The following is a 22582-nucleotide window of genomic DNA, read 5'->3' as shown; positions in this document are numbered from 1 at the left end:
TTAAGGCATATCTGCGTTGACTGAGACAGTAATTTTAAAGCTGCCTTATCTCGAGTGGCCTGACATTCTACTCTTGTTTGTTTGTTTGTTTGTTTTGGTGCCCAAAAGCACATCTTTATTTTTTTTTAACTTTTTATTTTATATTGGAGTACAGTTGATGAACAGTGTTGTGTTAGTTTCAGGTGTGTAACAAAGTGATTCAGTTATACATACACATGTATCTTCTCTTTTTCAAATTCTTTTCCCATTTAGGTTGTTACATAACGCTGAGCAGAGTTCCCTGTGCTCTACAGTCGGTCCTTGTTGGTTACCCATGTTAAATACAGCGGTGTGTACATGTCAATCCCAAACTCCCTAACTATCCCTTCCCCACCCTTCCCCCTGGTAACTGTAAGTTCGTTCTCTAAGTCTGTGAGTCTGTTTCTGTTCTGTAAATAAGTTTACTTGTATCATTTTTTTTCTGGATTCTGCAGAAGTAAGTCAGACATTCTACGCTTTTAACTGGCTAGTTAGATTCATTTTCTATAGAATGCAAAGAAAGCAGACTGTGCTTGTCGGAGAGATCAGACATTCTACTCGAGCGTGTTTAGAAGAAAGCAGTGCAACACAGTACAAAAATGTCAGTGGGGAAAAGCTCCAACTGCCAACACCAAACGACTTCGTTTATTCTCTAAACATCATTTTCTTAACCATGTACTGTGGAATCCTTGCATTGCGTAATTTCATGAGGATGGGCATATAAAATGTAAGCAACAGTTTTACAGATATGAACCTTTTATGAAGAAAGAATTAGAACAAGGTGACAGTGGGGACAAAATCCTAATTTTCTATTATTACTTATCACGAAACTTTGTTTCTTGATAGACACACACACATACACACACTCTCTTGGGTCAGATACGAGTTTACAAGTTTGAATGGGAAATTTCTTGGAGAACTTCCATTCTTAGGACTCTATTATATTAATATGATTTACCAGCTAAGGCCACTCTGTATATGCCAGGATGTACTCCATCAGTGCCTGGAAAGATCTGCTTCTGCTTGATAAAATCATTTTTATCGTTTTCTTTTGTAGACAGTGGGGGAAAAGAAGTTCCCTTTTATTCCCAGGGTCTTCAATGCAATCGGTGTAAATATCAGGCAATTCAGTTTTCAGCTGGGTTCTCTTTAGGTTGGTGAGTTTAGGTTCTTGAGACATTTTAAAAATGATTCATTCCTTTATTACATTTTCTTTTTATGCTACAAGTTCAGTGATAAGTTTCTGTGGTGTATAATCTTCATTTAATTTCAGCTTTTATTGATTATAATTACTGGAATTATTGAACACTTTCTAGGAGCCACATTACGCTCTAAGCTCTATACATATTCTTCATGCAAAACTCATCGTAGTAGGTACTATTCACATCTCATTGAAGAGGAAACTGAGACTTTTATACCACTTGTTTTTATAACTACTTGATTCCAGACTGTTAGTCAGGATTTGAAACCAGCTCTACCTAAAGCCTAAACACCTTTCTCTTAATAGCTGTATAATCATGCCTCCAAAATACATGATTGTGCTTTATTTATACAGTCATGATTTGCTGGTTTGCTCTTATTGTCTTGTATTACAGTGGTAATTATTACATTTTATTCTCTCCTGCTGGGTTGCCAACTAAAGATTTGACAAATATTCTTGTTTGGCTTTGAAGCTCTTCCCTCATATACCGGGTCCATGCGTGATGAACAGATAGCTTGTAAGCCCTCTGAGGTCAGGGACTGTGATTTGTTCAAGTGTTTTATATACTGACAGCACCTACCATTGATTGCCAATAAAGATACGCTCATTAATGAGTCAGCGATTAAAGGCCTTTATGTTAACTACATGTGTGATAAGAGTGTACCACCACACTGGACTTCCTTTTTCTCTGTAGAATGAGGCGTAAGTCAAAGCTCTGATGAGGCAGAAGAGCGGCCCATAAAAGATGCCCATGTCCCTGTCTCTGGAAACGGTGAATACGTTAGGTTTCATGGAAAGAGGAATAAAGGTTGCAGATGAAATTAAGGATACTAACCAGATGACCTTAAAATAGAGAGATTATCCTGATGGGTCCAGTGTAATGACAAGGGTCCTTTTAAGTGGGAAATGGGATATGGAGGCAGAAGAGAGCCGGAGGGAGATGAAACTGTGGACAGAGTTCAGATGATGCAGCGTGAGAAGGCGTGCGGGGCATCTAGAAGCCAGACAGAGCGAGGGGCCTCCAGAAGGGATGCGGCCTTGGTGACAACCTTGAGTTTAGCCTGGCCAGACTCATTTTGGACTTCAACAGGACTCTAAGACAATACACTTTGCTGTTGTAAGCTACGGGGTCGGTGGTAACTCGGTACAGGACCACCACGAAACTAACATAGCTCTTAACTGATAGTACTCAGAAACCTCAAATTCTAAGCATACTTACGTCTTATGACTTCGGAATTTGGTAACTGAGCTGCAAATGCCTGTCATACGTTCTAAATGGAGCCCAGTGGGAACATGTACTTGAATGAATGCAAATTTACTGTAGCGCTAAGTAAATCACTTGGAACAGGGGCCTCTTTTGTTGATGAGTGTGATGTTCCATCTTTATTTGGAAAGAAGTGTGCATTCTGAGTTCTGCGTGCCATAAACTTTTGTAACGAAACCACTTCACTGACTTGCACCTCTAGCAACAAGAGCTGGCAGAACAAGTACAGTAGTTTCGTCTGTTTGGGGAATTGAAGAGCCCTGAAGGACACCCCCCCACCACCTTGCCAAACAAAACTGTGGCAGGATGCACAGTTAAATTTGAATTTCAGATGAACAATGAATAATTTTTTTAGTATAACCGTGTCCTAAATATTGCATGGGGCATACGTATGCATGGGACATTCTTATACTAAAAGATTGTCCATTGTTTATCTAATATCCAGCCTACCTGGGGCATCCTGTATTTGTATTTGCTGGATCTGACAGTCCCTACCCCGTCCCCGCTCCCAAAGCCCACCCTGGACTCCAGAACCCAGGATGCCGCTTTGGGTTACTGGCACGTGTAGCATTCAAGCAGAGAAGCATCAGTGGGAGGCAACTGCTCAGTCCCCTCAGAACATGAACTTGGACTAGTAAAATGATTGGGCGTCTAATTCTGCAGGCCTGGAGGCCACATGATCCCAGGCCTTCAGGTTTTTCCGAGAGTAACTGCGAGAAACTTTGGGAAAGAACAGCAGGGTCTGGGGTGGGGTCCAGGTGGGTGAGGAGTGGTGGGGGAGGGTTTCTAAGGGTGAGACTGAGGACTTCTGCACAAGAAGGGGTACAGATGACAGCCAGAGAGGAAGGGCTTGACTTGCTTCACAATGAAGCTCCTTTCCGGCCCTGACAAGAATGTCATCTGTTCTCCCTTAGGCAGTTTTCCCATTTAAGCTGGAAATTAAAAGGCATTTCCCCTGGTAGCACTTGAGTGTTTCAAGCATTGGTGATTTTGATTGCCACTTGATCCCTGCCCAGTCTTTGAAAATTATTTCTCTCCATTCTAATTACTGTAAACAAAATCCACTTTGTGTCATTGCTCTGGACATACGGATGAGTTCATGTAACTTTTCTACCCTGAAGGAAAGTGGAATCTGAATTGTCTACTTTGCTGTGAAAAATTCCAGTTTGCCCATTTCCAAGCTGAGCCATTTAATCCCATTAGTTAAAGTACTAAATCCTGCATCCTTATGCTCAAGAACTTTGGAAAACACGTTGAAGCATTTCATTTTTAGTTTCACAGTCTCCCCACCCGCCTACCACCTCCGCCCGAAAACTGCAGACTGCTCAGTTAACCCTAAATTCCTCAGACTCCATAGAGTAAACACACTAATCTGTGGGATCTGTGACTCCTTCAAAACTTACATTTGGGGCTTCCCTGGTGGCGCAGTGCTTGAGAGTCCGCCTGCCGATGCAGGGGACGCGGGTTCGTGCCCTGATCCGGGAAGATCCCACATGCCGCAGAGCGGCTGGGCCCGTGAGCCGTGGCCGCTGAGCCTGCGCGTCCGGAGCCTGTGCTCTGCAACGGGAGAGGCCACAACAGTGAGAGGCCCGCATACCGCAAAACAACAACAACAACAAACTTACATTTGTTTTTTAAAAAAAAAATCAATCAATTGAAATGAAAGTTCCTTAAAGGATATTTTGGGCATTGAGTGACAGGCCTTGGAACAGTAAAAGACATCCTGGCATGCTAAAACAAAAACAAAACGTAAGAAGTGACTTTCTGTTTCATCTTTCTCAGAGGTCATGGTTTATTTGTTAAAAGATCACAATGTTTGGGAAAACAAACCATCAAACATGGTTGTTCCTTAAAAACTTTAGGGTTTCAAGTGAAATATTGGGACTGATGCAATTTAATTATACTTTATCTCACCAGACATTTTATTAGCAATGGGGTGGTGGTCTTCAGGCAAATACTTTAAGAGAAAGAGCTCATTGAATCTCCAGGATACTTGAGGTACATACTGAATGCCACATGAAGCCTGTGGGGACATGAAGGGACTGAGAGCTGGTCTGTGGTTTCCTCTTTGAGCTACGACTGTTGTCTGTCTCTGAACTGTCTCCAGGTTGGGAAACTGATGCTGAAAACTCAGCCTCTGTGCACTGGTGCCAGATCGAGTCTCAGAGACAGAGTTTTGGGTGAAGTAGAAAAGAATAGCTTTATTGCTTTGCCAGGCAGGCAAAGGGGGACACAGTGGGCTCTGGCCCTGAAAAACTGTGTGTCCCAACCCAGGCGGATCTGGTGAGTTTTATAGCCGTGGTTCAAGGGCGGGGTTGCTGATAAGATTAGGGTGTGTGCAGGGCCTGCACTCCTTTACTCTGGCCTCAGGTGATATCTCGATGAGCTTCTCTGGTTCCTTTAGTCTGGCCTCAGGTGGTCTTCTCTGGAATGAAGGATGCTGACATCTTCCCCGGGCCGGAGTGGGGGGGGTTAGTTCTGTAAGGAGCTCAAAGATACCTCCACGTGTATCCCTTTGGGCGGAGCAGGGCCCTGCCCCAGGCTGCACTGGCATCTCCTGGATGCACCCCCTCGTCTCTGCATCCCCTCCCTTCCCTGAGTAGCAGCTGTCTGCAAGGTTTCTGTGCTCACAAGCCCCACACGCTCCTGCGTGGTTTCAAAACCACTGGTATTTCCCTCTACTATTGAATCAGGGTAGCCGTCTTTAGAAAACTGGCTCGATTTGAATCCTAGCACGGCCACTTAGTAGCCCTGCAACCGTGGTGGAGATGCTTACTCTGTGCCTCCGTTTTCTCGTCTGTGAAATGAGGGTGTGAAAGGAAAATCAAGATGGAGCCAGTGTGGCTGAGAGAGCTCTCTGAGCCGGAGCTGGAGGCCATGGAGAACGTGTGACTTACGCATGTGTCGGCCCAGATGGGATCTGACCTCCGACCACGTGCTGTCTTAACACAGAACAAATCTGCCCAAAGTCCCAGAGCCTCAAGATGCTCATCAGACCTCCACCCTGAAAGGACTCGTGTCAGCCTCACCCCTTAAGGACAGATACTCCCTCTCTTGCGTCAGACTCAATCATAACTCTTACCCAGCAACGTTAACAACCTTGTGCTCTTGCCTTTGTGAGCCCCTGCCTCTTCCTCTTCCCCAGAGCACTCTGTTTTACCTGAATCTGTCTCCCAAATTGCACTTCCTAAGACCCCAAATAAACTCGTTGTTCTTTGCAGCCTTGATACTAATTATTACTATTTTTTGTTAAATTTGTTTTTTTTTAATTTTATTGAAGTATAGTTGATTTACAGTGTTGTGTTAATTACTGCTGTACAGCAAAGTGATTCAGTTATACATATGTATACATTCTTCTTTTTATATTCTTTTCCTTTATGGTTTATCACAGGGTATTGAATGTAGTTCTCTGTGCTATACAGTAGGACCTTGTTGTTTATCCATCCTATATATATGAGTTTGCATCTGCTAATCCCAACCTCCCACTCCATCCCTCGCCCACCCCACCCCTTGGCAACCACCAGTCTGTTCTCTGTGTCCGTGATTCTGTTTCTGTTTTGTAGACAGGTTCATTTGTGTCATATTTTAGATTCCATGGATAAGGGATACCATATGGTATTTGTCTCTCTCTGATTATTGTTCTACAAGGGTAGTATCTACCACATATAGTCTTTTGAAGGAAAAAGCAAAAAGTTAAAATCATGTAAAGCACTTGGAACAGTGCCTTCCATGCAGTAAGTTTTCCACAAGGAAAACTTGTAATTACTCATGCTACTCATGTTCATTATGTTTTTCCCCCTAACCTGTTTGCTCCACCAGTGATTTGAGGGGGTTTTCAATAAGTTCACAGATGTGCTGGACTAAGAAACAGTTCAAATAGAATAAGGGTGAGGGGATCCTTTTTAAAGTCAGGGGGTCCCAGGAGGACTTCATGTGATTTAAATTGGAAGCATTTCTCAGAAGACTAAAATTGGATCTAGGTAAGCATGAGAAAAATTACATGATTCTCATTGATTCCTCAATTTCTTCTATCTACAAAATACAATAAATATTTTTTGGAACTTCCTACTTCCTCTTTTTTAAATTTTTATTGCAGTGTAGTTGACTTACAATGTTTTGTTAGTTGCAGGTGTACAGCAAAGTGAATCAGTTCTTCATATACATATATCCACTCTTTTTTCAGATTCTTTTCCCATATAGGCCATTACAGAGTATTGAATAGAGTTCCCTGTGCTCTACAGCAGGTCCTTACTAGTTATCTCTTTTATGCATAGTAGTGTGTCTTTGTCAATCCCAATCTCCCAATTTATCTCTCCCACCACCCGGAGGGGGGGTTTCATTCTTCCTATAAGAAAATGATGGTCTTTAGTAGTTCTCCTAAATAATGATTTGGAATATAAAAGTGCTTTAATCCAGGCTGAGAAATTCATGAGGGGATGGGGCAAATGTAAGCCTTTCTGTTTCTTTAGTATTTTGAGTAAATGTGATGGGCTTATATGGATTTATGACAGAATGGCACAGCTGTTTTAGGTGGAGTTAGCAATGACAATTTTCCTCTTCTTTTGTTGTTTTGAATCTTAGCCAAAGAACTGCGGCTTAGAAATGGCTTTTCTTGGCTGCTTCGCATGTGGGCGTTGTGCTAATGATTTCTATTAGCTGAATCATGAAGCTGTGGGAGGTGCCTGGGCCTGTTGGTTTACCACATATAAATATATTAGATTACATGCGCATCACCTAAACTACCCATTTTCAATTTATTTTCGTTATTTTACTTTAGGTGGTCAATTTTGAATCACGTTAAATGTTAGGTTTCTAGAAAAAGGGAACCAGAATCAATCATCTTAATGAGTTTTATTTTAAAATCTCTCACTTCCATTAGTATGCAAGCTAAGCCTGTATTTTCAATTTTATTATGTATTTCCAGTTCTTTTACCTAATGCTCTGCTAGAAAAGCTGCAGCTTCTTAGCTGTCTTGGAAACTGAAAATTGTCAAAAATGGAAAAAGGCTTTTAACCACAAGATGGCATAGTTTGCCTTTTCTTGAGTGGAGTAGTGATGCCTGACTTGAGGTCTGTCGAGGCACATAGGGTGAGGAGGCGGAGTCCGCCTGGCTGAGCCCCGCTACTTTATTCCTTCAGGCTCATTGCCTCCTATTCTGTATCAGGTACAGTTTCCCACGGTGTGCGCCAGTTCTCGGTTTATTGGGCGTACGAGTGTAAAATAATACAGTATCTCCTGCAGCAAACTGTGTCATACTTTAAAGTTTTTTTTAATTTTTTAGGTTTTTAAAAATGTAATAAACTGACAAAGTGTTCATTAAATATAACTTAAAAGGAACGTATCAGTTTGAATTATTCAAATCTAATAGGAACTTCAGTAACCACATTGATTCTTTAATGAATTGTTTTATTTTGAGTGCATTAGACTTGTAAGGGAAAGAGAGATGGTAATAAACGAGATAGAAATGAAGGATTTATTTCAAAATGCCATTCTAGAGATCTGTATAAAAACCAATTTGTCTTTTCAACCTTTGACATTTATCTCTAGTCCTCCTAGAACAGACAGCATTACAGTTATAAAACTCTTCAGTTACAAAGGATATCTTAACAATTATGGGTAATCAGAGTTTTATCAAAACATTTATCCTCATAAGGAAAAAAAATCCAGAACGTTCTAGATAATTTATTATTAAAATATCAACATCTGATAGTTTTGTTATCTCAGGAAATTTCAGTGTAACCGAATTAAACCAAACTTGACTTAATCTAAAGCTAAACAAGGTTGGGCATTCAGTTAAAATGCCGAAAGTCAGCTTGTTAGTATCCTCAATTAACAAAGAAAATAGAACATTGATATCTAAGTAGATTCTATTTATAAAGTTATATATAAATTATAATATCCTGGCAAACATTTTTTTACTCCTACATTTGCCAAGTGTTGGCTTTATTAAATATGTCCAAACCATCTATTCCCAAATGGTGTTTCATGCAAACGTAGTGTTATGGGTTAAGTAGCATCTCTCCAAAGTTCATATGCTGAAGTCCTAACCTCCAGTACTTCAGAACGTGGCTTTATTTGGAAATAGGGTCATTGCAGATGTAATCAGTTGAGAAGAGAGCATACTGGAGTAGGGTAGACCCCCATTCTGGTATGATTGGCATACTTGTACATGGGGGAAATTTGGACACAGACACACACACAGGGATAACGCCGCGTGAACAGGAAGACAGAGACCAGGGTTATGCTTCTACAAGCCAAGGAATGGCAAAGATGGCCAGCAAACCAGCGGAAGCAGGGAGAGAGGCCCAGAACAGATTCTCCCTCACGCCCCGGACGGAAGCAACCCTGCTGACACCCTGATCTCAGACCTCTATTCTCCAGAACTGTGAGACAATAAATGTCTGTTGTTTAGGCCACCCAGCTTGTGATATTTGGTTACTGCAGCCCTAGCAAACGAATACAACTAGTAACTAGGTGTTAATAGGTGTTTCACGTAGGAATTTGTAAAAAAAATTCTAGAGTCACTGCCTTTTTCCTGAAACACCTTTCTTGGTTTCTCGCCCCCTCTGGGTTTCCTTTTCCCCAGTCACCAGTTGCTGAATCCTCTCTCTTCCTTACCCTTAAACAGGGTGGTGTCCCAGGATTCAGTCCGCAGGCTTCTGGTGTGTCTATCCTTGCCCTCTAAGTAAACTCACTCAGTGCCATATCTTTGAATACCTGCTCCCTCCCAAATATATATCTCAGTGCTGACCTCACCCCAGTTCCAAACTTGTGTGTATATTGACCCACCTCATCTTTCCACTTGCCTGTCACTGGGTGTCTCAAGCTTAACTCACCTGACATGGAGTTCTGACCCGCAAACCAGTTTCAGTTTCGGTCCCCTCCATCCCCCCGCTGGATTGCTCAGGCCAACACACTTGAGAGGCATCCTCGAGGCCTCCCTTTCTCTTACAATTTACTTCCAGTTCATTGGAAGATTTCATTCCTCCAGCTTCGAAGTATATTATAAATTGAAACCACAAATTCGTGGTGTTTGAAATTTCTCAGGGGACAACAAACTGTTTCAAACCTAAGAGTTAAAAATGGATTTTACATTTTTTAGTGTTGTGTCAAACAAACAAGCAAACAAAAACAAGATTCAGGGTTCATGACAGAGGGTGTATGTGACTGACAAAGCCTAAAATATTTGTCATCTGACCTTTTACGGAAAAAAGTATTTCCAAGCCCAACACCTACTGAGCATTCAATAGTCATTTATAATAATTATTATTATATTTATTATATATTTTATATACATTAAAATATATCAGAAGCTTTGAGAAATCCTGAATTAATTCAATTCCAAGCTTTTAATAGGCTGATTTTTATTGTGGATTTTGGTACCATGAGGTTCTCAAATGTATTAATCTATGTTCCGTGGCATGCTTATTAACTTTTCCTAGAACAGTAATATTTCTAGAAGAAACTTAGAAAATGCTATTTAAAGTGTGAACCAGGAATGTAAGCAATAGACTGCAAGTGACCACCATGAAGATAAGTCGCCATCTTCCAGCAGCTAGCAAGAAACCTACTGGTGAGGGTCAGGCTGGGCCCCTGGGCCGAAGGCTCCCGGCCGTCCCGCACTCAGCGTTCAGCTGGGAACATCACTCTGTGCAAAACACATGGTGTCGCTTGTGAAATATTTTCTGCCACTGAGGGCACAATCCTTACAGCGTCAGAGAAAGTACCCTGTCTGTCCAGGCCAAACCTGGTAGGAAGTGACCATAATACTCAGTCTCCGGTGGTCTGCGTTTCTTCCCAGGCCGGTCACTCGGAAGCCCCCTCTGCTCCCTTGGGCCACATTCCTGCTGTGTTAGCTTCCAGCCTCTCTGCACCAAAGCAGTAACAGCCTTCTCTGCGTCATCGGCGAAGTGCAATAGATAAGTTCTCACGGAGCATCGATCGCAGCAATAAAACCCGAAAATCATGGCCGGTTTCTGCTCATCTCACCAAAGATTCAACAGTCTTCCATAACTCATGAGGTGGTGAGCTGCAACTACAAGCGCCAGCCAGACACAGTGGTGTCCTCAGGAGGCTCACAATCTACGGGGAACGGAAGACATTCCTACAAGTGCCTGAAGTTCAGGTCCGCAGCTGTGCGACCAGGCACCCCTGCGCTCCTCGGCCAGCTCCAAGGGCACCATGAGATATTTTAAAAATTCAAGGGAAAGGCAGATGCTGAACTTTTTTTTTTGGACTCTGCCGAAACTGCTACCTCTAAGTACTTCTCATCTTCAGCATTAGACCTGCTACGTTCCTCCCAGTGACGTCAGACCTTGCTCAGCTGCGACGTCAAGCGCCACACAGGGAATCGCTGTGGAGCAGAAAGCGAGGGTGGCTGTGTCCCATCTGATTCCAAGATTTGAGAAGCTGTTCGGTGCCCAGTGGGCACATACCTACCATTAGTCAGTAATTGGGTTATTTAAAAGTTAAAAAGTATTACTTTTTCTTTCGATTTGTGCGTGTTATTTTTCACATGGTTACTATGTTGTTAGGGCAGGGATAACTTAAGTTATTAAGACCTAATAACCGAAACTATTAGGCATTTCTTTTGGTCCAGGGTTCCCTAGAAATAATTATGAGGCATTAAGAGTTCCATGAATTGAGACACTTCTGAAACTAAGTTAAAATGAGTGAAGACGTCCACAGAGGTATGTTCATGTGTGGAGAACACAAAGGAGGGAGAGATCGATTTGCCTCGTGAGATGGGTTTGGAGGGCATCTGGGGGAAGGCTAAGCAGGGGCATGACAGTTGAACGATCCCTTGAGGCACGTGTGGGATTTTACCAGGTGAAAAGTTAGGGGGTGATAAGAAAAGGCAATTCATGATGTTGTTACTGCCAGTCATTCCAACATTTCACTAAACTGTTCTCTCAGCCTTTAGTGGGCTTTACCAGAGCAACATCTTCTCGCTTGGTTGTTCTCCAGATATGACGCTTCATTTCCAAGTGTGACTCTCTCTTTCCAAAGTCACCATCCCGCCTTATTTCAGAGGTCTCACAGCTCCACACACCAACACTAAGACAGGCAGGTGTCTCCCCTGCCTGAAAGACACCCCCAGCCAAACGATTTCTCAGTCTCTTCTCCGGTGCCCACAAAACCTCCCTCTTCCTGGTGGCTTGATCACGGGTAGGGCTGAGGAGAAAACGATGTCATAAAACTGATTCACAGCAAAAGAGGAGTTATTTAAAGGCACCCTCCTATCCTCCAAGGCTAGTCAAATTCGGAAACAGGACTCATGTCAACACAACTGAATTTCTAATCTGTGGTATTGCATTCTCCGTGGAGAAAACCCTGCTGAGAGGAGGGGTTTGTTTTTGTCGGATGGAGGGCTGAAGCTACCCCAGAGATTGTATCCTTGTAGCCAACACAGGACCCTTTTCTTTTGTACCTTCCCTCGCCAGCCTAGGAATAAAACGTCTCCAGAGGATTCACCGGAGAGCTGACAGCGTTTGGCTTGTGATTCTTTTAACTCTTAAACTTTTCCTCATCGTGTGACGACACATGTATCCAGTGTAAGTTTAGTTGTGGAAAACCGTGTCCTAAATTGCGATTCTCAGTGCCTGTTCTGAGAGAGCTCTTTATACTCGCAAGAAGAACAAAGTGATGGCATTAGGGATGGAAAAGCTAGTCTAGGATGAATCTAGAAAGTGGCTAGAGCTCCTTACCCAGTGTTCTGACGATGCTCTCTCCCTCTTTCCTCATCACTCCCAAGAACCCAGGATGGCCGAGCATTGCTCTCATGATAAGGGCAGATACTGCCGTAAGGGATTTCTATATGCAAATTCATTTAATCCTCATAATAATCAATGAAGTGAGTATGGTTATCCTCATTTTCCGGAACTGGCAGGCCATGGAGTTGAGATTTGCACACAAGCTGCCTGGCCTGAAGGCCACGTGCTTCATCGCTGTGTCACCCTGTGCCGGTCCAGAGCTCTGAAGCTATGCTGTGCTGTATAAGTCACTAGTCACATGTGGCTATTTAAATTAAAATTAATTAAAATAAAATAAAGCGTCATTTTCTCAGGCACACTAGCCACATTTCAGATCTTCGGATTTAAATTGACTGTTTTTCTTTAATACTCCCTCCAACGCGTGTTAAATAATAGCTTAAAATATAGGAACATATTAGTGAAGGATAATGACCTATTATGTTACCTCTTCCAGAAAACATTTGAATTATGATAAAAATTTTAACATCTTACCCATAAAATAACTAACAGGGATTGCTTCCTACTCTGGTTGTGCACCTGGCTAGGCCTGTAAGTGGGATCAAGTTGTGATGTTACGTTATTGCTCATTTGAGCAATCTGACATTTCAAATGATGGCCCATGTCTAGGTCTCACCTAGACAAGGACATATGCCTTCAGGTTAGCGCCTTTGAATTGAAAGAGAAGAGACGCCTTGAAGTATTATTAATGTTCCAGCTAATATCTTGTTGAGAAAACACACTCGCTTCAATTATGGCTTGCTTCACTGCAGTTATATTTTTCTATGGTTAATAACTTCGAATTGTATTTTCTAAGTGTTTCTAGGTGTGAAACCAACAGTTCTTATGTGCATTCGGTGAGTATATGTCTAGCAACATTTTAAGTAATAATAAATAAAAAGCCTAAAGGAAACCTTTAAAATCTTTATACAATCTCTAGGTCAGAAAGAATAGAGATCTGAGGCTTTGGGAGAAGTTGTTTCTCAGAGATGCTAGCCATCCATCACACCATTAATAAAATAACAATTCTAACGCCCTTTGTCATCTAAAAAAAGTCCTTCCCTTGATATTGTTACTTATTTTAATCTATTATGTCATTAGAAAGGATTGTCTAATGCTAATGAAATGTCAGTATTTAAGCTTCATTATCAATCCTGATGAAAATCTCCTTTAATATTTTTCCTAACATGCTTTTTTAATTTCAGTTTTCATAGGAGGTCACGAGACATATTAATTAAAGAAATGAAGCTTTAAATATCAGAAAACAATGGTATTTATCATAGAAACTGTAAAATTTTAACAGTTTGCTGTGGTTTCTTCTGAAATACCAAGAAATAGTTGTTTATCCATATATTCTTTCAATATGAAATCTATTTAGTTCCATTTTATTTATTTTAAACTGGTAATCTATGCATCGTATAATAACAGGCCTATCTAAGTACAATGATTTATTTCCTTAAGGTATTTTAGCAACAAGAGAACAGTAATAATATTAGCGGCAAGCTTTTCTGGGTTTCGCCATGTGTATACCAAGCGCTTTGTGTACATGATCTCATTTCATCCTTACAACAAGCCCAGTAGTTAGACTTATTTCACTCATTTATTGGAGAAGAATTTTAAGGAAAATGAAGGTAAATAAATAGTTCAAAGTCACATGACTGGTAAGCTAAGCAACTACCATTTCATCAAGAACTGCACACGTCAACACTGTGTGTTCTGTGAGACCGTGTGATGCACGGAACATGCAGATGTGAATAAAGGCAGATTTTGTACTCAAGAAACATATGGTCTTGTGGACACCTGATAGCCACATAAAAAATAGAAACATAAATCCTAAGACTATTAGAAGGTGAGATAACCCACCTTCTTCTGATGGACCACAGAAGACCAGCTTTACGGTTGAGGAAACAAAAAGCCTCGAACTTTGTGGAGTCATTTGGCCTCATTCAAAAGATTTTTTCCATCCTTGTGAAACTCGTGTCCTGTAATGTTCTTGCCCTTTCATTTTCTTAGCCATAAAGTACAGATGATCCAGAATTATTATTCTGGTGGAAATGATTCCAGCCAGAAAGTGGAATTATCTCATGGCGAATTTGGAAAGAACTAGCAGGGCACGCTGAGTCCTCAGCGCTCTGTTGTCTCCCTGTGGGCCTCCTTGCAGGGAGCAGTTCTTGCATTTCATCCCCCCAGGGCCCGGGTGAAGTGGGTGGGGGAGACCAGCCTCAGCCAGTGCTGGCAGGACTGGGTTGGCAGCCAGCCTACTGCTAAGGTCACATAGCAGGACCATGTGATGAACAGACCTTGACTCATGCCACCCAAGTAGGTCTCTCTTAATAACAAATAATTTTTGGTCAGAGTCAGATGAGGAAAAAGGTTGATATCCCCCTTTAGATAATCAAACACTACCTACTGCTGTTTCATACCCTTATGATTTTTTTTCACATCTTAAAATTTTATCTTTTTCTTTTTTAAGAAAGTCGTATTCTGTTTAAACATCTTTAAGGTGTGAGGTGCCTCTGTTATTTAGTTTAGTCTTGTAGTTCTTAAGAGGTTTGCACGTGCATCACGAAGAAGTTCCCCAGGGATGAGTACGTGTAGAATTAGGACATTTATTTCCAGTCAAGGGAGAAAAGCAAGTTTAAGAGGAGTCTGTATAATTTATCCTCGGGTTCTGGAGTTCTGAGTCAAACAGGAGTCTGTGAAGTTCATCCATGTGTTCTAGAGTTCGAAGGGCTTAGAGTTTGCTGTCATCAAGGAGATTTTGATTTGGGAACTGGCGTTGGATAGGGAAGAAGTACCCACCACCTTCTACAACACTTTTTTTGATCATTACATACACCAATGGTATCATCCGTGCTGGTGCATCCTCCATCTTTGCACACCCCTCGCAGAAGAATGCATTGTTTCTGTCCTGGAATAAGGCCAGTGCTTGCTGCACAGAAAGAGATTTAACAGCCTCGTTAATTCACCATCAAATTATTGGTAATGTACGTAAAGCAATAAATTTAGAGAAGAATGGCTTTGAGATAGAATACATGATATTACCTATATGAAAAAAATCCCTTAGGCAAAAGAAGTGGCTTTTTGGAGGAGGGGTGCTAAGAGTGTGGGACTATACACACCTTAGAGAGGGCAGGCTGGTTTCTAGAAGCTTTTAGAGAGTTGTCCTTATCAAGGGCAGTACATGTTGAACCGTGTGGGGTGCTTTGTTGTCACCATGACTGGGGAGATGTCCTTGGCGTTGGTGGGTAAGGCTCAGGGTTGGTAGATTTCCCTCCTAGTGAGTTGTCCTGCTCCAAATGCCAGTAACACCTGCTCTGAGATAGACTACTTCAGCCGAAGTATCCACCCTCTACCGCCTCGCCCGTGCTAACCTCCGCATGCCCATTTACAGCATCCTTATTGTATGGCACCTGTCCTCATTTCATCTCCTCTTGTGGAAAGTCTAGGCATGCTCCAGCTTTCACCTTGCCTAATCCCCCCATTTCAGGACTGTGCAGGAACCGGATTTTCTGTGTTCTTCAATGCCCGGTATATGCAGATGCATGGAGAGATTTTCTCTCAGAGCTGAAAGGTGCTTTTCCTTAACATACCCATATGTTTTCCCGATGCACTGGGCTGCTGAAAAGCACGTAACTGAGGTGTGCTTCAGCACCGTTCCCTCGCACCCCAGCATCCCTCCTCTAGCGTTGCCAGCGCAGCCAAGGGTCCTTTTCCCCGTGGGTCATGGTGGCTGATACGTAACAGGACACTTCTGTTTGCGGCCAGCAACGGGGATTAGCTGGCTCCTGAACCGTCCTGTTAACTCACCTGTGTCCCGTTTTGTCTTTACTGTCCAATAATGTACTAACGCTGACTGGCTGGCTTCTTTGGTCCCTAACTTCTACCGCGTAACTGAGAGTTTGAGCACTTTGGGGCTCTGAATCTTTGTTTGGGGGGGGGCGGTATTTAAACCAGGCCCTCATTGTTATCTCACCGTCCCGTAGAAAAATACCCACAGCCATATACACCAATGCAGCCTCTTGTAACTGAATTTTCAGAACCTGTGCGAGTCTGTGTTCTCCGCCTGCTGCAGGATCTGACTCTCAGGCTAGCCGTCCGTGGGCTCGGGGCCTCGTGCGGCAAGAGAATGGCATGATGGGGAGTTGGTTAGCATCCTGTGGTGCTGCCTCTGCTCTGCCGGCTCTGAAGGCTGGAGCGTCTGTCTTTCAGGGAGAGCGCCGAGGGTCCCGCCGCTCTCGGGGACAGGGCTGAGGGTCTCACTGCTCTCAGGAGAGAGCCGAGGGTGACCCCACCCCACGCCTGTCTACACAGAGTGCAGGCTCCGTACCCAGCAGTGCAGCAGTCCTCTTACCAGCTGTCGGTCTCTCCCCCGATAACCTCAGCCACGCACTTCGTGTAACATTTGGTGAGACTTTCAGGTTTTCTAACGAAGCTAAAATCAAGGGTTTTTAATATCGGGCAAGGCAGAGTGAGAGGCAGAGTATGTTTCAAGGACGCATCTGGGTATAAACATAGAGGCGTCCCACGCGGTGCATCTCCACATGCCAAAGTAAGGTATCGTGACCTTTCCGTGTGGCTGCAATATATTCTCTTCCGAAAACACCTGGCCATTGAGAGTTTTTCCCTCCTGTGAAAGATTATAGGATCTTTGTTTAATCCATCCTCTTGGCATAACTGATTTGGGAGAAAGCAAGGAGGACTGTTCTGGAGGAAGGGGTCGGCATGACGCCTCCAAAGGGTTCTTGTCAGACTCGTGGGGAGCCCGACGCTGTTACCAGCCCCAGTAACCTCCTGCTCTTCACTTGTTCTTTCTTTCTTTCTTTTTTTTTAACTGTGGTAAGAACACTAAACGTGAGATCTCCACTCTGACATTTCTAAGTACACAGCATGGTACCATTATCCAGAGGCACAAGTCTGCCCAGCAGATCTCGAGAATTCCTTCATCTTGTAGAAGTGAAACTTTAAGCCCATCAGACGACAACTCCCCATTTCTCCCCTCCCCCAGCCCCTGGAAACTGCTGTTCTGTTCCAGGTTTCTACGAGTTTGACTATTTTTAGATGCCTCAGGTAAGGGCAATCATGCAGTCTTTATCTTCTTGGACTGGCTTATTTCACTTAGCATCATGTCCTCCAGATTCACCTTCCAGATTAGTCTTGAAGTAGAGTTTGTTGTGCCTCCTTGTCTACCTGTCCCACATCTATCATCCTGGACCCTGGCGGGTTTTGCCTGTGAATTGTGAGTCCTTCATACCATCAGTGATGCACTTTCCTCACCACCTTTGCTGGTTTTGTCTTATACTTTGGTATCCTACTTTAATGGAGTACAAATCATGGTGCCTAGAGGGTAGGAACTTCCTTTGGAATACTGAAGAAGGGACCTCATCCAAAGGACGACAGAGATTTCAGACAGTGCATATTTTCAAGTCTAAACATGATCATGACTTAGAGAATCCACCTAGATAGATCAGACTTACTTACCTTTGGACCACAGAAATGATCAGATTGAAAGGTTAGGAATTTTGATTTCCTAATTTCTCATGATTGTTATTGATAGCATTTATCTGTTTCCACACAGTTGCTGGTGGTTTCTCAGGCTTCATTCTATGTGTGTACCTCAAAGAGTGATTGTCTCAAGATTAGAAAAGAAGGAAGCTCCTCTAAACTTGAAGCTCCTGTGGCAGAACCAGGAAAAGAAACTCTGAAGAAAGAATAGTGGAGGTAGTGAAACAAAAGGAAAGACCTATGGGGCTCGTAGGCCGCCTAGAACCCGTAGATGTTCCTACTTTAGGCATAAAGCGAGACCCACCCCTGGCGATGGAGATACTCGTGGTCACCACTCCCGGCGCAAAGCTGGTAGCCTTGCCCTCCCTGTTCCCGAAGTGTCCCTGCAGATTGAGCCTTGGTACCATACAGCTTCCACTGTGGCCTAATTCCATGAGATGCTTGGCACATTTCCTGGTATGAACTAGCGCTCTCCTGCCGCGGCCTTCTTGCAGTTCCTTAAACACACTGTGGTTTCTTCTGCATCAGGGGCATTGCACTGGCTTCTTCCTCTGCCAGGAGTGTTGAGGTCTCCTTGCAAGGCGTTCATCAATGAACACTTATCTTCCCATTTTCAGCTCAAAAGGCACACCTCAATGAACTTTTCCCAGATGTTGCAGATTGACGATGACCGCATGTTTCAGGCACTCAGAATACTCTGTTCCTTTTCATTGTACTTATTAAAATGTATAACTTATAGACGCATGTGTAATCATTTGCCTAATGTCTGTCTTCTCTACTGAGGGAAGACAGTCTTCCTTTCATTTCCCATTGTATCTTGGGTATCTCACGTAGCCCATGGAAAGTGGCAGATGCTCAGTACACAGTTCTTACCATTGAATGCAGTTAAGTATTCTTTGACCGCACGCACATTTTCTGTCTCTTATTCCTTCTAGAACTTCTTGGCTCCAGCCTATTTTTAACTATTTGGCCACCCACTCTTGGATGTACAATTGTATTTATGGGTGTCCAGTCTTGTTATTACCATAGGAACTTCTCTAAACCTTAGGCCTAGATTTCTTGGAGTCCTGTTTTCCTGTCAGTTATTTCTGGCCTTTGCTCTAGGACAACCTTTTTCTTGAATTGTTTTCCACTCTGAGAATGAACCACTGCCATATCACTTTCTCACTATAATGGTGACTTTTGGCTTGATCTTTACTTCCAGGAGTATCCCTCCTTAACCTTGAAAAAAAAAGGCCCATAACATGGTGCATGACTCTGGATGGAGACAGTCATTTATGTTGAGTTGAATTTAGCTTAGGTGGTGGAAAGCAAGCATGAGCAAAAAAAAAAATTCACTCAACAACCATGCACACATAATTATCTTGAACCAAGTGCTTTCAGCAGTCTGATTATCACCATTATATGATTTTAAGAACAAAGATCAGGAAAATCTAAAGACTAGTGTAAGTCATCCCAATAATAATGCCAGAATGTTAAGCCGATTCAACATGCCTACCACAGACACTGAAGAAAAAGGATTTAGAGGTAAGTGAAGTAACACGTTTCAAAGACATTGTAGCTTCCCAAAGAGGAAACTTGAAAATCTCCTTAGGTTCTTCAATGTCTAACTAGGGGACTTTGAGGTAAACAGCCTGACAGAAATTAGGGTTACCACTTTATGGGCATACCTACACCCTTAGATCGTTGGAAACAATGATGACCCAGATTAAAAATACTTGGTTCCAGCTGCAGTGTTGCCACTACCTATGTGACCTTAGTGGGATCATATTCTTTCTGTGGACATGGATTCCCTTATCTGTAAAATTGAAGAATAAACCATTAAATTGCCTTCTAATTTTAAGTCATTAACATCATATAATTTTATATTAGCTGTCGCTACAAGTGTGTCTTCTTCTGACAGAATTGAGAGCCAGGTGAGAAGTACATGAACTCCTTTAAGAGGGGGCAGCTATACATCAGATAGATCCCAAGATATTCATAGATTAGGCAAAGATCAAACATTTCAACATACATAAATACCTTTGATTGTATTTGAAAGAATCTTATAGATGAATCAAGGGAGAGGGAGAGTTACCCAGACTTAATCTATGTTCAGTGAACACAGATATTATTTTGAGGGATGTGAACATCCTGACATCAAGAGTGGAGAAAACAATCTTAGTTTTTACAAGGATCTGAATGAATCAGCCTGAAAATGGCCATGTTCCCTTTTCCCTGTAAGTCTACACTTTAATATTCCAACTTCTCCATCATGAGCACCAAGGGTGTAACTCAGGTTGTTAAAATGCTCCCTTCCTATTTTGCGTTCTGCTTAAAATTTTGCCATTGATGCGCCGTCCCAAATCCATGCTTTTTCCAAATTCCTCTGCTCCCTATTAATAACTTGATATAATTCTCTTTTGTTGAGCTCTGTATTATGCGTCTAATTTCTACCATTCACAAATATTCCCTCACCAACAGACTGCATCACTTCCATTCACTAACCAAGTCTGACCCAGTAGCCGCCATTTTCACTCCCCTTTTTGGAGGTGGGGGCCCTTGTAAAAGCTGCTCGATTTGTATGCTGAGCCTGATGTCACATGTCAGAGCTGCTCCACTTCCACATCGGTTTGAGCCCCCTTTTCTAGTCATGGAGCTTTTGGAACTCATTTTCTGTTGGTGGAAATCCTTGTCCCGCTTCACAGTTTTGGCCTCATCAGTTCTAAGGAAGATGATCATGTTGGACTTTCGCATCCCTAAGACTGTGCATTCGGGTCTGAGATGGCCACAGTATAATTACGCATCCGAGTAGGTCTCCTAAGAAATCTGTCTCTACAGTTATTCACCGTCTTACCTTTTGGTATTATAGTCAAAGAGAGGAGGAGAACAGAAAGCAGTAAATGGAGTCTCATGGTTGAATGCCCGGTAGAGAAGTGAATAATCAGGAATAGCGGGATTCAGGGCCTTTTATATACTTCTGGAGACTGAGGTTCCTTTTAGTCAGTGAAGCTTAACAAGTAAGAAAATAAAACAGCTTCTGCTGGAATATTTCCAAGCCCTGAACTCCCTAATTTGGTGACAAATTAACCTAACTACTGGAGACCAGATGGCTAATCCTTTACTTTTTCTGTGGGCTCTCAAATTTCTCAGAGGTCAGTATCTTTGGCCAGTCATCTTTTGAAGGGTCACTGAGTGTAATAGTCCTTGTCACCAAAGTCCTCTGAATTACAAGGGAGCTCTTCCACAGCAAATTCTTTTCCACAAGACGGATAAAATAATTGCCTACGGACCATTTCTGGAAAAAAAAGAAGCTATATTTTTAAGGTATTCCTTTAAAAGAGAGGCCGGTATCACATATGTACTATGTTCTTAGTAGCATCTGAAAGGTAAATACACTTAGTTCACATTGAAAACTAAAATTTTCTCATTTGTTATTAATCCTTTGTATAACTGTCCCATATGACAAGATTGATGAGATCAGGAGAGTCAAATAAAGAGCACAGTATTTCCTCAATAGCTGTGTATTGTCTAAACACTATATGCCAAAAGCTTAAAGAGGGACTTCCCTGGCGGTCCAGTGGTTAAGACTCCGTGCTTCCAATGCAGAGGGTGTGGGTTCAATCCTTGGTCAGGAAACTAAGATCCCACGTGCATGGCATGACCAAAAAAATTTAAAAAAAAATAAATAAGAGAATAAATTTTGGGGGAAAAAACCAAAAGCTTAAAGAGATCCCTAACCTTTCCCCCTACCCTACCATATAGAAACAAAGTATAGAAAGCCTAAGTATATGCCTTTGGCCAATAACCAATTGACCTAAAACCAGTTTATCTAAAGTTAATTGACCTATGATCAATGGCTTAATGACACATTTATCTAAATTTACTTATTTTTTCATTTATAAAATTCTATATGTGATATCAGCTTTTTACAGAAAAATTTTATATACTTTTATGTCTTCTATTATGACTACTTTTGATCACTTACATGTTTATTAACTAATGAGTTTATCTATTTTGAAAACTTGAGATACAGTTGACATATAACATTGTGTAACTTTAAGGTGTACGACATGTTGATGTGATACATTTATGTATTGCGGTGTGATTGCCACCACAGTGTTAGCTGACACCTCTATTAGGTCACATAATTATCATTTCTTCTGTGTAGCGAGAACAATTAAGATGTAGTTTCCTATGACTTTGAGGTTTATCGTACAGTGTTGTTGACTATAATCACTATGTTGCCCATTAGATCTCCAGAACTTACTTATCTACTGGTTGTAAGTTTGTACCCTGAAACAGCATCTCCCGGATTCCCCCACTCCCAGCCCCTGGTAGCCACCATTCTACCCTCTGTTGTGGTGAGTTTGGCTTTTTAGATTCCACATCAAAGTGAGATCACACACTATTTGTCTTTCTCTGTCAGACTCATTTCACTTAGCATAATGCCCTCCAGGTACTTCCATGCTGTTGCAAATGGCAGGATTTCATTTTTTTTCTCATGGCTGAATAATATTTCATTGTGTATACACACACACACACACACACACACACACACACATTTCTTCATCTGCTGATGGACACTTGGGTTGTTGTCATATCTTGGCTATTGTAAATAATGCTGGAAAGATCACGGGAATGCAGATAATTCTTCAAGATCCTGATTTCATTTCCTTTGTATATATGCCCCAAAGTGGGATTGCTGGATCATAGGGTAACGCTATTTTTACTTTTTTGAGGAACCTCCACGCTTTTCCATAGTGGCTGCACCATTTCACATCCTACCAACAGTGCACAAAGGTTCTCTTTTCTCCACATCCTCACCAGCACTTGTTATTTCTTGTCTTCTTGATGACAGCCATT

At 42.1% G+C, this 22582-nt stretch overlaps 1 protein-coding gene across 1 annotated transcript; it reads right to left on the bottom strand.

Annotated features, from left to right (window-relative positions):
* Positions 1-14982: 14982 nt before the first annotated feature.
* DEFB109B (defensin beta 109B) lies at positions 14983-20631 on the bottom strand. The gene is made up of 2 exons (XM_060136633.1): positions 20574-20631; positions 14983-15164 (listed from the first exon to the last, which is right to left on the bottom strand). The coding sequence occupies exons 1-2, from the start codon at positions 20629-20631 to the stop codon at positions 14983-14985; spliced, it is 240 nt and encodes a 79-aa protein (XP_059992616.1).
* Between the last annotated feature and the right edge of the window lie 1951 nt (positions 20632-22582).

This window comes from Lagenorhynchus albirostris, chromosome 21 (assembly GCF_949774975.1).
Source record: "Lagenorhynchus albirostris chromosome 21, mLagAlb1.1, whole genome shotgun sequence".
Lineage (NCBI taxonomy): Eukaryota > Metazoa > Chordata > Mammalia > Artiodactyla > Delphinidae > Lagenorhynchus > Lagenorhynchus albirostris.
Note: the sequence above shows the minus strand (reverse complement) of the source record. Positions and strands in the feature narration are given on the sequence as shown.